The 14,184-nt window shown below is 38.2% G+C and overlaps 1 protein-coding gene across 6 annotated transcripts in view; it reads right to left on the reverse strand.

Annotated features, from left to right (window-relative positions):
* The window catches only part of LOC110832180 (mariner Mos1 transposase), a 349,358-nt gene that overhangs the window by 214,076 nt on the left and 121,098 nt on the right, over nucleotides 1-14,184 (reverse strand). Inside the window, exon 2 of one of the 6 annotated variants that reach the window (XM_087349437.1) lies at nucleotides 804-2,267. The exons of the other annotated variants lie outside the window; for them this stretch is intronic. Coding sequence (XP_087205563.1) covers nucleotides 911-1,927 — 1,017 coding nt within the window. The 5' untranslated portion in view covers nucleotides 1,928-2,267 and the 3' untranslated portion in view covers nucleotides 804-910. Of the gene's footprint in view, nucleotides 1-803; nucleotides 2,268-14,184 lie in introns of those variants that run through there. 6 annotated transcript variants of the gene reach the window in all.

Here is a 14,184-nt window from a genome sequence, read left to right on the forward strand (position 1 = left end):
TCGACGAAAATCTTCTCCCAAAAGTCAGAAAATAACATTTTTCGTTACGAATAAATACACTAAAAACAAAATCAATTTAAGACAAGATGACATACTATTGTACACAAGAAACTTGGAGTCCACAATGCAACTGAAGAAATTATTACAGAACTTGCGACTCTTAGTTTGTAAACACAACGAATCGCTCTCAACTTAAAATGGTCTTGACGTAAATCTGAATGAAAGAATAAATGTGAGTATAAATTTTATAAATATGTTCAAGTGACCGCGGCTTATTTTAATCAACTGAATATCGAAGTCGATATAACTAACATTTAAAAGTTCGAATAATACCTCAAAGACAACAGAAAAGAGAATAACTCTCAATTACAAGAAATAAGAGGACGATATATTCCAAAGAAATAATCACTATTTAAACGGAGAATCGCATGAAACAAATAAATTAGTAAATTTTGAAGCACGTGGTACAAAAAGGTACCACTGTGCCTTAAAGCGCCTAGAAACTATCCCAGCGTTTCAATGGAAAACAAGGAAAATTGAAAATCCAAGGTAAAGAAAACCACCCTCTAGACTGAGACCTTAGCAATACGAACCAGCGTGCACCCTCTCGACTACAATGTTCGGTATGCTACACAGGAGAAGGCGGAAAGGCATGCAGACAGAATCAGAGGCGACGTGCCAGAGGGTAACACGAAACTGTAGCAGTAAAAGGATCACCAAGGACGTAACTGAAATGTGTCGTTGAGATTTACAAGGGTGTTACGTTTTCTGATTCATGAGCAGATCAGGAGATAGAACAACTACGAGGGTCGCTCATTAAGTAATGCCCCACATTTTTTTCCTCAGAATATATTTATTCAAGATGGCTGAAATTTAGTGACAATATAAATCAATGTTTCCTTTACACATACTATTTTTCCACATAGTCCCCATCAACTTGTACAGTTTTACGCCAGCGTGGAACAAGTGCATGCATGCCTTGCCGGTACCAGCTCTTGTCCTGTGCACGTAGCCATGTCCTCACTGCTTGAATTACGCTCTCGTCATCTTCAAACCTTGTTCCGCGGATAGCATCTTTGAGTGGCCCAAAGAGATGGAAGTCGGAGGGTGGATGGGGCAGCACCGTCCAACCCAATTTGGTGATTTCTTCCCGGGTGCATTGTCGTGCAGGAGCAAAATTTCTGCTGGATGCTTGTGAGGCTGAACTCGTCAGAAACGCTTCTTGAGGGTTTTCAGGATCCTGATGTACGCGTCTGAATTGATGGTCGCACACATCCACAAGAATGACCCCATCACTGTCCCAAAAGCCAGTCATCATGACTTTCCCGGCGGAGGGAGTTGTCTTGAATTTCTTCTTTCTCGGTGATTGAGGATGATGCCACTCCATTGACTGCCTTTTTGTCTCCGGCTCAAAGTGGTGTATCCAGGTTTCGTCACCTGTAATGATCCGGGACAGAAAGACCTCTCCCTCAGCATCAAAACGCTCCAACAATTCAGAAGAAATCGTTTTCCTTTGAATCCTGTGGTCTGCTGTGAGACTTCGTGGAACCCATCTTGCGCACACCTTTGAATATGCGAGAGCCCGGATAATTGCAATCACACTTCCATTGCTGACTGAAAGCTGTTGGGCCAATTGTCGAGTTGTGATGCGCCGATCCTCACGAATAATGGCATCCGCGCGGTTCAACATGTCTGGAGTGATGGCTGTGGCAGGACGCCCAGAGCGCGGCAGATCATGGAGCTCGGTTTCTTCACTTCCTGAAGCTTTAACTCTCTTAGCCCAGCGACCAACAGTGCTCCTATCGACTGCACAGCTTCCATACACAGCACACAAACGTTTATGAATGTTCACCACCGTTTCTTTTTCAGCAAAAAAGAATTCAATTACAGCTCGTTGCTTGTAACGAGAGTCGTTCACAGACGCCATTTTAACAGTTCACTACAGCTCCGCCATCGGTTGGAATCATTTGAAACTCCGTACACGAACGCGAGAAACATCAAATCTCAAGCATGTAAAAGTACACTTTTCTATCTTCATTATTGGCTGAGAAAAAAAATGTGGGGCATTATTTAATGAGCGACCCTCGTATATCTGACAGGATTTTCTTGCGTGCAACTACAATTCAGAGATTGTAATTACTGATTATTTGCAACGAATGTAACAGAGCAGCAGAATTACAGCCATCCCAGGCGCAAGATAATTATTTAGAAAAGACAGTCCGTACTTACGAATCTTATGATAAGACAGCAATGTTTTTGTTACGTACCTGAAAACAAATAAAAATATTAAGAATTATATTATTTTATACCGAACACAGGCTACATATTTTCAGTATATTCACCATAATTTATTTACATTTTCCTAACAATACATCAATAAAAGTAACCTCACATGTTGCGTTCAATGGCTCAATTTTTGCTCCCAAAATACTCATTCGCTAGAAGACCGTGTAAGTTGATGTTGCTGAGTGTAGAAACCATATATGTACTTTTAAACGAACGCGGGAAATATACAGTGACATGCCTGTCATGGAGTTTGAAACAGGATGTAAATTAGTGGCAATAATATAAACGTTCATAACTGGCTCAGTGTACGGACGGATGAAGAAAGGTTAGGTTGCTCGATGAGAGTGTTTTGAATTTAGATGTCAGAGGATCACTAAAAGACGCTAATACCAACATTCAATTCTTTTAGTGTGCTGTAACACTAGCCAAATGTCATAAAAGAAAATAAAAATTAACAAAAAATCTATTTAAAATATAACTAAGTTCGTGTTGTTTACATTATCATTCAATTAAAATCCTTAATTCAATTTTATATATACGTATATACGTGCAGACTCCACAGTACATATTTAATTCATAAAGTAATCACAAGCATAACAGAACAGAATAAAGACAAAAAATAACCACAAATAAATGAAGACAAAATCGGGAAATTTGTTTAATTTAAATAATAATTATTCCGACACAAATTATGTTGTAATTAAGAGGCGAGAAAGTAGAAACCAGATACATTTATACTGAATAGAATTAGTAACTAATAAACTTAAAAGTACCATGTTTATTATACAGTATGATTGGGTGTAACAATGTTTATTTTAAACATATCAAAGCCCTGCAAGCAATGTTAGCAGCTGTTGCGCGTTTGCTAGCATGACAACAAAGTTGATGCGAAGTTATTTTCGTTAAAATTCTTAAGCGGTTGAATAAAGACTATTAATCATGTTGTAAATTAGTGCCACTCAGTCAGGATTTGTGTAGTTGACAGGCTAAAAGATTTTAACATGCTTAGGAATATTACAGTAATTAAATCGTAACAGAGGTGCAGCCATGTAGAATCGTCTAACCAGTTAAACAAAGTATTCTACGCGGATGATAGCTGGTATGACGAAGTGTAATTTTGCTGTTTTCCTCCGGTGGCATTCCACTTCTCTCACACGGCTACGTCTCACATGTTCATTTAACGTCCTAAGACCGTGGTATGTAAACACACACAAACTCAGAGAAAAAGTGGCATAAAAGAACCAGGTATGTTCTAACACAAATTTGTTTTTGCATCGGGGCACTGAAAGCGAAAGAATAAAAGTGTAAAAATATTGTAAATAAAATGACATCTTGATAGGAAGGTCTATTTACATCTTTATACTTCATTTACCTATTCAACAAAATACGTTCTGGGCTTGAGAGGACGGGGCCTACATATTAAATATTGTCGCAAATTTTTATTCTCATTCCTTACTATAACTGCAGCATAAATCAACCTTCCATTATTTCCTTTAAACGGCTCATTATTATACAAGTAATCGCTAGAAAATACATGATAAGAAATACATGGACCAGTCTTCTTAAGATAAGTAACTTTTGGTTTAAACATGTTTCAATGTGGCAAATATTTAACGAAATGATATAAAGTAGAACTGTTTATCACTCTCATAAAGCAAGCCCACCGGTAGCATGATAAGTTTTGCAGCTCTAACTAACTAACTAGATGGCTTACCGAACCCGAAGGTTCATCACCGAATTAACCAAAGCCCTCCACCGGACCCTGTCCTGGGCCAACAAAATCCAGTTTCCTTCAACTCTTATCTCCCATAGATCCCGCCTGACATTATCCTCCCATCTATGTCTAGGTCTCCCCAGCGGTCTCTTCCCCTCAGGCTTCCCAACCAATATCCGGTGCACACCTCTTGCACCATCCATGCGCGCTACATGCCCAGCCCATCTCATCTTCTCGACTTAATCACCCTGACAATATTTGAGTAGTAGTTCAAATTTTTAAGCTCATCATTATGCAATTTTCTCCATGCCGCATCGTCTTCCCTCTTAGGCCCAAATATCCTCCTCAACACCCTGTTCTCAAACATCTGCAATCTGTGTTCCTCCCTCTGAGTGAGAGACCATGTTTCGCACCCATACAAAACAACAGGCAAGATTATTGTTTTGTACACTTTAATTTTCAGATGGGAAGACAAAATATTTTGAACTGAGAAGTAGCAAGCATTTCCAGAATTTAATCTCCTCCTAACTTCCTCATGAGTGTCATTTTGATTTGTTATTGTTGTTCCCAGATATTTGTATTTTGTAACCCTTTCAAAGGAAGTTTTGCAGCTCTTCTGAAATAAATTAACATTTGGTCAATTATATATACAAAATAACAATATATGCTTCTGTAAAATGTGTACTCACTCCAACTACTACACTTTTATTCTCTTTCTTCTAAAAGTGCGTTCAAAGTGTATGTGTTTATTTACAGTTAATTTAACTACGCTTTTTCAGTATCTCAGACTATATAACGTCGAAAGAGAGGATGAGAGTGAATAATTAATTGGAAATGATGTGGAAGCAAGCGGTCGTGGTCTAATTTAAGTTACTATCCCGGCATTTGCGTGGAGGAATTGAGAAAGATCACGATAAACTCAAGTCAGTATAGCCGATCTCCAGCCGAGATTTGAACCAGAGATCGTCCGAATTTGAGGAGGTACAAAGTGTTATAAGTTTCTTTTACAATTTAACTACAAACGTTTGGTCAGCTCTAAACGTTGTTAGCACAAAGTGAGAGAAGTTATTACTAATACGAATTGTGGATTAAAGGAAATAGTTTTGCTTTAAAGAAATGTGGTAGTTGCGGCAATTCTCAACAAACGAAAGTCTATTTCGACGTTTAGATACAAGCCGTGACCTCTGATATGCAGTACAGGAGTGCTAGTCACTATGCTGTCAATGTTGGTAGCAGTATAAGAGTGGCAGTGAATATTTGTGTTTGGAAGGTACTTCATTCAAATTGTCGGCCAAGTACAACGTGTCTTTATCTTTCTTGTGTTACTAGACCACTACTAGCTTCCCTTTAGTCCTAATTCCTTAATATTTTTGTGAGTAAACACAAGGACGGCGGATGACGTTTTAATCAAAACGACTCAACCATTGCAAAGCAAAATGATTAATACAAACTTCTCAATTTTAACAGACTATGTTTTTGTGTAGACAAAGAATGTCAAACTCGCGGCCCGCGGGCCGCATGCGGCCCAAAACGAATATTTTTGCGGCCCAGCCAATATAACGATATGTAAGAAACGTTTTAGTAAAAATATGTAACTTAATTTGAAGGCAAAATTCAGTGAAGTTGGTGTGCCTGGATTTTACAAATATTTACCTACCTGGTTTGAAAATACTCGAAAATTCGCATATGAAATTATTTCCATGTTTGGAAGTACTTATCGGTGTGAGCAGTTATTTACAATTATAAAAGGAAATAAGTCTCCTGTCAGATCCAGAATTACTGACATTCACCTTGGGTTAGTTTTGAAAGTAATCACTGCGAACAAGATTTCCCTCGAAGTAGGAAAGATAGTATCAGAGAAGAGATGCCAAGTGTCAGGAAGAAAACATTAATTTTATCGTTGTTCTTGTTCCTTTTTTTTTATGCTATACTTGTCGAAATAAACCTACGTTTCTATGAAAATTGAAGAGTGTTTTTTTTTGTTTTTTGCGGCCCACATAAACTTCAAACTTGTTTATTTGGCTCGTGTTAGCCTATGAGTTTGACATGCTTGCTGTAGACCCTCATTAACAAACTTCAGTATCTTGGAGATACGTAAAACAGACAGAAGGACCGGCACTATCTGCACAGTTGATACAACCCTGTTTCTTTCCGTGACAGGGTATCTGCTATCTGCCTAACTGAACCGTCTCTAGAAACTGAGTCTGAGTCAGATACATTAAGTCCACACGCTCGTAACTTATGCTCTTATGACTCATATCAATGAATTCCCATCTGCATCCAGGTCTTCCAAAAGGCCTCTTTCGTGAAGATATTCCAACTACAGAATAATTTCGTAGATTTATTTATCTGCCACGTCTATTTAACCGTCCTCAATTTCATTATTCTGACAACATTTAGTGAAGAGTACAAATTTTGAAGGACATTATGTAACATTCTTCAGCTTTATGTTGCTTCGTCCCTCTCGGGACCAAACGTTCTCTTCAACACTCTGTTCTCACACATCCTCTAATGCCACTCTTCCTACTCATATTAAATTTTGAATTGTCGAACATGATCCAAAAATATAATTTATAAAAAAAAGTTCCAGTATTTCGCTTCATCTCGGGCCCACCATTACGTCGTCTCAAAATTACGGCTAGGAATGAGCTAATATCTTCAAAAATCGATCAATGTGCCGTTTCGACCCATAACAAAAAGTAAGGAATTGGGCGAGGACTGAAAGATTGTGTGTCTTGAGACTGGAAAGAAGAAGTAGGGTTTGTGGGTGAGACAGGGTGTATGGGGTGACAACCCGTAGCCTTCAGGAATCACGAACCATAGCCCATTCTCAAACCTTACCATCAATCACAAGGAACGTCCAAAATTCGATTTTAAAAAAACGTTTGTTATTACATCTCCGCTTTGGGGTTAGAACACGCGATGGATAGACTTAACTCTTGCTTTTTATGCCTTTCTTAAACAACTAACGCAGAGTTACAAGAAGATTAACCGACTGCATTTGAAGGCAATGCACTTAATGTGTTCTACATTTTCATATCGACTTATATGACCATTTAATGCTGGTGAGATAAATAGCATTTAAAGGTGAAATATGATTTGCTATTAACAAGGGAAATCTGGGATAAAACTGAAAATATTTATGTGCATTTATTTCTCTAAAATCTATACTTTTCTTGAAATATCATTTTTAAAATGTCTACTTCTATTGCACGATTATTTCTCTTGTCCAAGGAGACTGTACATACAATCACGCAACGAGAAGAATTTTAAAGCTTCATTACACACGTTGCACGCATAGGGAAATGAGACATTCAAACGAAGTTTCGGTAGAAAAATATGGAGAGAGAGTAATATTAAAATAGATTTTAGAGACAAAGGGTATAAAACAGACTGTATTATTTTGACCCAGGAGTATAAGCCAATTGAGAGCTTTGTAAACACGATGATGAACCTTTGGGTTCTTTAAATGTAAGACTGTATTCGCCGCTGAGAAAAATATGGTCAGATAAATGTTCAGTCGCGAAAACGAGATTTGATGTCCAAATCTGTATCGTAAGGAATGTACCATGTTGCTTGAAGGATTTTTTTACCGTCAGCTCTTCTCAGAAAACGTCTTACGATTGAAAGTTTACATGATCCGTTATTATTTATAAGCTTAATCCCTTTTAGGGCGCACTTTAAAACACACGTTAATGCGAATAAAACACAATGTTTACTTCCCTATTCCGAGAAAATTTCACGGTTAGACAAGAAATCTAGCAAACCAAATTTCGCTGTATGTTTTTTTATTTATTTCCCGAGATATTCTCGCTGGAGCAGAAGTAGACAAAAAGACGCGTGACTTGGACTGAAGTTGTCGTCTCATGAGAAATTATTCCAGTTGCCTTCCACTCCAGTTATTGTCACTGAGTGTTGAGAGACAGAAACAAAATATGGCGACGCCAGTAACTGCCTGGAATCTCTCTCATGTCTTTTGTATTGTGTATCAAGACTCAGATTCCGGAGAGGGAGGTGAAGATTACGTTCAAGAAAGAAGGAAATTTTATGGAGAAATACTTTTAAATGGAAGGCCACAAAAACAATTACTCTTCTGTATTTCGAGAAATTTATAATTTATTTTCTTTATATTCTAAGAAAAGTTAAATACCAGCTTAGTGGATTATCGGACCATCATTAAACTCCAGTTTTAGGTCTGTATGCGAAACTGCCGATACCTCAGCATTGTGAAGAAATGAACTGCCTTTTGTTAGCATCTTCGTTACAACACCTCCCTATTCATAGTCAAGTGTATTTGTTGGTGTAAACAGAACAGATTGAGATATTTCAAAATCTTATTCAGGACCACATCTTATGACAAGTAGGTAAGGCTACTATGTTGTACTAACACTAAAATATTAACCGAAGCTAAATTCAAAACGCAATTTTTAGAAACAGACCACGCGTTTATACTAAAGTGTGCGTTTACACTAAAACACTATTATATTATACGCACTGTAATTTAAACCCGACAATATATTTGCCACTAGTGATTGATAATTAAGCACGTTTCTGATCATTATTCTATTAAACATCTTAAAATCTAAGACAGAGAACGAAACATGGTGTACAGCTAACATCCTTCCATTCAATTATTCTGGCAGTAAGTTTTAAATTACAGCAAAAGAGCAACCTAGTAATGTAATTATTACTATTATTATTATTGAAAATCTAATAATAGTCGCTTTGCGAGTTTAAAAATTTCCTACCTTTCACAACGCCTTCATTTATGTGTCTACACGAACACACCGTTAGTACTTATCCTGGGCTATCTGAACAGTTCCCACATCTTTTTCCTTTAAGATCCACTTTAAATAAAATCATCCTAAAGTTTCCATCTTGGTCTTCAGAGCGGACATTTTCTTTAAGGCTTGCGACTAAATTTTGCTTTAAATTCATGTTCATTCATAATTCGTATGATTGACGTATGGACTACAATAACCGATGTTCTTGTTGTTATTATCCGCTTCCCACGTATTGCATAGAATAGAACGTACCGCAACTTACTATGGCCTTCCAAGCTCTATCCTGCGGAGTACCATGTGTTAAAACTTTCACCGAATTCTTTTGATACCAACATTGTTGTCAGCCTATTGTGTGACTTAACCGCTCCCAGTTTAGTTTATACAGAGTTCTGAAGTACATTACACGTGGTGACCCGACCCATCTAACGCCTCATCATTGTGTATGTTTGTGGGGGAGTCGTAACCAACTCTTAGCAAAATTCATTTATGTTTACAGAACATAATTCCAACATTCGTTATTTTACTGTATTCCTTGTTCAAATTACAATTATCCCCAGCTTACAGCACACACTTCTCCCATAAACCTACGTTAAAGCTATATGTTTGAGAATGAATCAATTGGTACAATTAATAATATCCTTACAACTAAATTCTTAATGACATTTTCACACATCTCTTGCTTTTCAAGGAAGTTCTTTAATACGTAGTTTTATTACAACTCAATGTGTTTCACGTATTTCAGGTATTTCAACGAAGGAAAAATAAATTTTGTGACTCATTTATACGTTATTACTTTCCAAATTCGCAGTTCACTCACGTCATAGTTTTTTCATTTGTTTGTGTTATAATAGTTTCACTACTTCTCTACGTCTAAATGCGTTTTCATGCTACAGTAAAAAATTAATTATTACTGCCAAACTATGTGCATATTCTCTCCTGGCGTCCTCAACTTTCTTATCTCTTTATCAATTGCAAATATTTGGATTCGTAGGAGTATTTCTCCTTTTCTCCCGTATTCTATTTTCTTTTCTCTTTGACAATTTTGCGTGAACTCATGGTTGAAGTCTTAGTACTGTACACCTCGATTAATCTCAAACACGTAAGTCATGATCTACTGAAGAGATTAAATTCAATTAGAATAGGTTTAAAATTGGTGCCACGTGAGACAAGCTACTAATGACAAAAGGAAATGAATCTTCTATGTTGGCTGTTATGAACTTGTTTCGAAGTTTATCAAAGTTCAATTTTTCTTCTAGTTTGAACAAATTTTCTGTGTTTAGAAACTGGCTGATTCAAAGTGAACTGGCAAACGACATCCTCTAAATCAGCTTCTGCTCGCTTCTACCACTAAGTTGAGAGAACAACCGACCAAACCAACATTGCTTTGCTGTGAGAGAGAGTCAGCCAATTATATCGATTCCCAAGAAGCCCGATTAGAGGCTTCTGGTGAGGAGGTGATGCGGTTCTGCGTTGCGACCCTCCTGCAGAAGTACGAGAAATGCACACTGCATCTCGCGGTCCACAACACGAGACGGGAAGTTCTGCAGTCTGCTTCTAATCAATGTGTGATCCAACAGAGTCTGGCCACATTACGTTTGAGGGTCGCGAGGTGCCAGCCGTGGCACTTCTTTCATTTAGATTGATGAGACCTTCAGCTGCACATGCGATGTTCCTCTGAATTACACTTCATTAGTAAAACCAATATATTGTGGAAATTCGCTGGATCTGTAACGGAGTCCTATTCAGAAGATTACTGAGTTCTGGGATATTACGCCGTGTAGTCTGGCAGGAACTGAAATACGTTTCAAATGTGCTTACTGTGTCTGTCAGCAGGGTGACGAGTGACAGTATGCACCCTTCAAGCGTTGGTCAATTTCTTCACAGGATACAGTAAAATTCACACACGCCGTCATGAGAACCTGAATTCTCACTTAGCCTTAATCACTTCGCTGATGTGTTCAGCTTTAAGATGACCTATCCTGTAGATTTTTTAAACTGAAAATTTGGCAGTGGAATCGAAGACACGACCCCCTAGTCAGTTCCTTCTACCTACCACAATGACACCATGCTTCACTAAGATCCATCATGTTCCACGCAGCCGTTTTCCAAGAGATTTATCATAAATTAACTACGTACATTTCCTGTCTCCTAATCCGAGTTACGTGTTCAACCACGTCTTCTTTAAGTTCAGCAATAAAATATTAATTGTATAAACCGTGAAATTCCTATCTTATAAGAACCTAAACTGCTCAATTAGGCCTACTTTATCCATTTTACTTCCCTCAGCCCTATGATTACAGACACTCATAATAAGTTTTTACTTCGAAGTACGATGCCAGTTTCCACAATCAAACAAACCCGTTCGTGAATATTTGAAAAATTGGCTTGGTAATAGAATAACAAAAACATAACAACCAATTCCAAAATTTATTCTCGTCATAATTTAATCTCGAATTTCATTTCTGTTCGATATGTTGCTACCATGAACTTAAATATTTAGGTATTTTTTAAATAATCAATACATACGACTTTGTTAATTTTTTGTTTCGTGACATCCTCCGCCTTCAGCTGCATTTATGTAAAGACCGATTTCCTGTCCTGTAGAAGAAATCTATGAATCCTTTGCTCTATAGAGAAGAAATGCAGCTCATATATTTTAGATTAATTTTCTGGGACCTGAATCTGATCCAGGTGAGGGCACGGAACACAGCGGACGGCCGCTTCCACAGTGTCTCAGAACGATGGACCTTCATGTGGTAAAGCCGCAGACTGCATAGCGGAAAATTCAAGGAGTTCTCAACAGACTACAGACTTGTGCCTGTCCTTACGTCTTCTTTATCTTAGACCTAAATATTTCCCAATACAGACAGCCGCAAAATATTGTTTAGCATTCTAACTTCATAGACTAAAACAGGAATTTCATTATCTTTTACAGGAATTTGTCTTAACGACCAAGTCACAGGAAATTAATCTCTCTCACGAAGTTAGGATTAGTCTACACGCCTAATTGTAAGAACTGGACAAATAATGGTAAAATTATCAATATTTTCAAAAAGAATTAAAAAATTTTAATCTCGGAGATACACCTATCAGAAGGAACCACTAGACGCAACTCTGGGGAAAGTTACAAATCTCCATTCAACCCACGAGCATTAATAACTGATTATACTGTGCGCACTTTTTTTTCATGTAAGATTTGTGCTACGAGAATTGTAAGAGAACAGAAGAATGGTGTAAGAGCTGAACCCATTCTGAACATATTAAAATTCAGTGACTCTAACAAAAATGCCTGTAAACGGTACGATTGTGAAGTACAATAAAAATCTCTAGGGCAGAAAGACACGATTATAATTTATCATCATTTCAGTTATGCTTTTTGTCCTGTATGATGTGATTTTTCTGTCAGTCTAATGCTGACTTTGGATGCAAAGTACGTACGAAGATGGAAGAGGCCATGGCTATTTTAATATTCTCTTTCTGCATCTTCAATAAGAGGTGGAAAAACTTCTATGCCTCCGCTGCAGTTACAGTATTTTACCTTTCACTCCAACCTAAACCCAAGTTACTGACTGCTTAACAGACACACACTAAAACAGAATTATTTAAATAAGTAACAGACATTAAGTAGCACTCCTTTGTCTTTTGCATGTACGGTATTAGAATCTCGGCTTGGATACCAGCTATATCGTCAGAGATTTGTCGTATTTCTCCTCAGTCCCTTCAAATAAATATTAGACTAGTACCTTAAATTAGGCAATTAGGGTGATCACCCCTTATTTAAAAATACTGTCAACACCTAAACGCCCTTTTTTCAGACACCATACAACTGTATTCTTCAATCAATATGAGTAAAGTACCATTATCGTAATCATTATTGTCGTTGATGGTATTTAAATGTTCGCGGTTATTATTGCAATTAAAGTTATGGTAGTCATACTAAATTCTTTTTCCTAACTGAACAGATTCTAATGCTTACAGACGGATAAGAAATTTAAAACGATAAAAATGGAAACAGAAGCTAAGCTCACGTATCCTTTAACTCCCACGACCGCAGAAATGATACAGCATCTGATTCGTTGCGTCTTGCGGTGCTGAAAGGGGGTGAAGGGGAAATGTGTTCTGGAGTGATGAGGGTGTCAAGTCAGTCTAGGTGATGAATTTCAAGCTCACATTTCTTTCGAGGGTAGAATTTTCCTCTTGTGATACAACAAGACGCTGTTTGGAGTCGTTTTTTATTTTTCCCCCTTTACTTCTTTCTATGGATGTGGAACTTGTTTACTGTGACTACCAGCATTGCCTTGCAAGCATCGCTGAAACTTTCTCCAGAAGGCTTACTATGCTCCGTTTACGAAAACGTCGTTTTATCAATCCTGTCACATCGGCATAAATCCTATACTTTGCTGAAGAACTTTCTTTGCACAGAATTTAAGGCGAAATAAATGCTTACCCTGTGTTAATCCTAAGCCCGCCAGCTTAGTTATTCCTTCATACTTCAATATCAGTTGTGGGTCATTTGCCTTTTCAAGTATTCTTCACGCTCTAGTGAGCGCAGATCACCTTAAGGGTCCGTCCAATTCTGGCCGGCTGTCTGTCGCGTTTATCCTCGGAAGTAGAAAAATCCGCATAATGGGAACAGACCGATTCTGAAGGGTTCTGCCAATGGTCTAATACAATCTGTATTGTTGGTGTTTTTAGACCATGTCCGTCGTCCGATATTATAAAACACGACGTTTCGTGGACTGGATCTGAAGACGAGGGCAGATCCAGTTCTCGAAACGGTATACGCTTTATAACAATGTCGTGTAATGGTGAGCATAGTTGCCTTCCAAGCAGTTGATCCGGGTTCGATTCCCGGCCATCGCACCAAAAAAGAACACCGGTTCGCGTCTGATCACCGCATCATCAGACGATGGACAAGGTAAGAACTCGACAATCAAGAATGGAGGGGTTCGAAGTGGCCGCGCAGTCTGAGGCGTGGGCCTTGTGCCGCTGGGACCGTGGGTTCGAATCCCACTCAAGCCATGGATGTTTGTCCGCGTTTTTCTGTGTCGTGCTGTCCTGTGTACAGGTAGGGGCCTTGCGACGGGCCGATCCCTCGTCCAAGGAGTCCTGCCGAATGTCCATTGATCAAGCCAACTAATAAAAAATTGGGGACCCGTAAAGGGTAACGGAAAATGTAGAAACATTGTTAAACCGAAAAAAGAAGAATCAAGAATGGGAACCGATGTTAAAGACCTGCGTGATTTGGAGTAAAGAACTAGTTTGGAATGTTAGTGGGAAACAAAACTTTCCAATGTTGCTTTCGAGAATGTAGGTAAACTGCATTACCAAGGTAATTGTTGCCTATCAACAGAAACAGTGGTCCCATTCTGCACAACAATGGTAATGATGTTACTGTTG

This window comes from Zootermopsis nevadensis, unplaced genomic scaffold (assembly GCF_977971745.1).
Source record: "Zootermopsis nevadensis isolate Lab colony 2312 unplaced genomic scaffold, Znev_1.0 Znev_ptg000002l, whole genome shotgun sequence".
In the NCBI taxonomy this organism is placed as follows: domain Eukaryota; kingdom Metazoa; phylum Arthropoda; class Insecta; order Blattodea; family Termopsidae; genus Zootermopsis; species Zootermopsis nevadensis.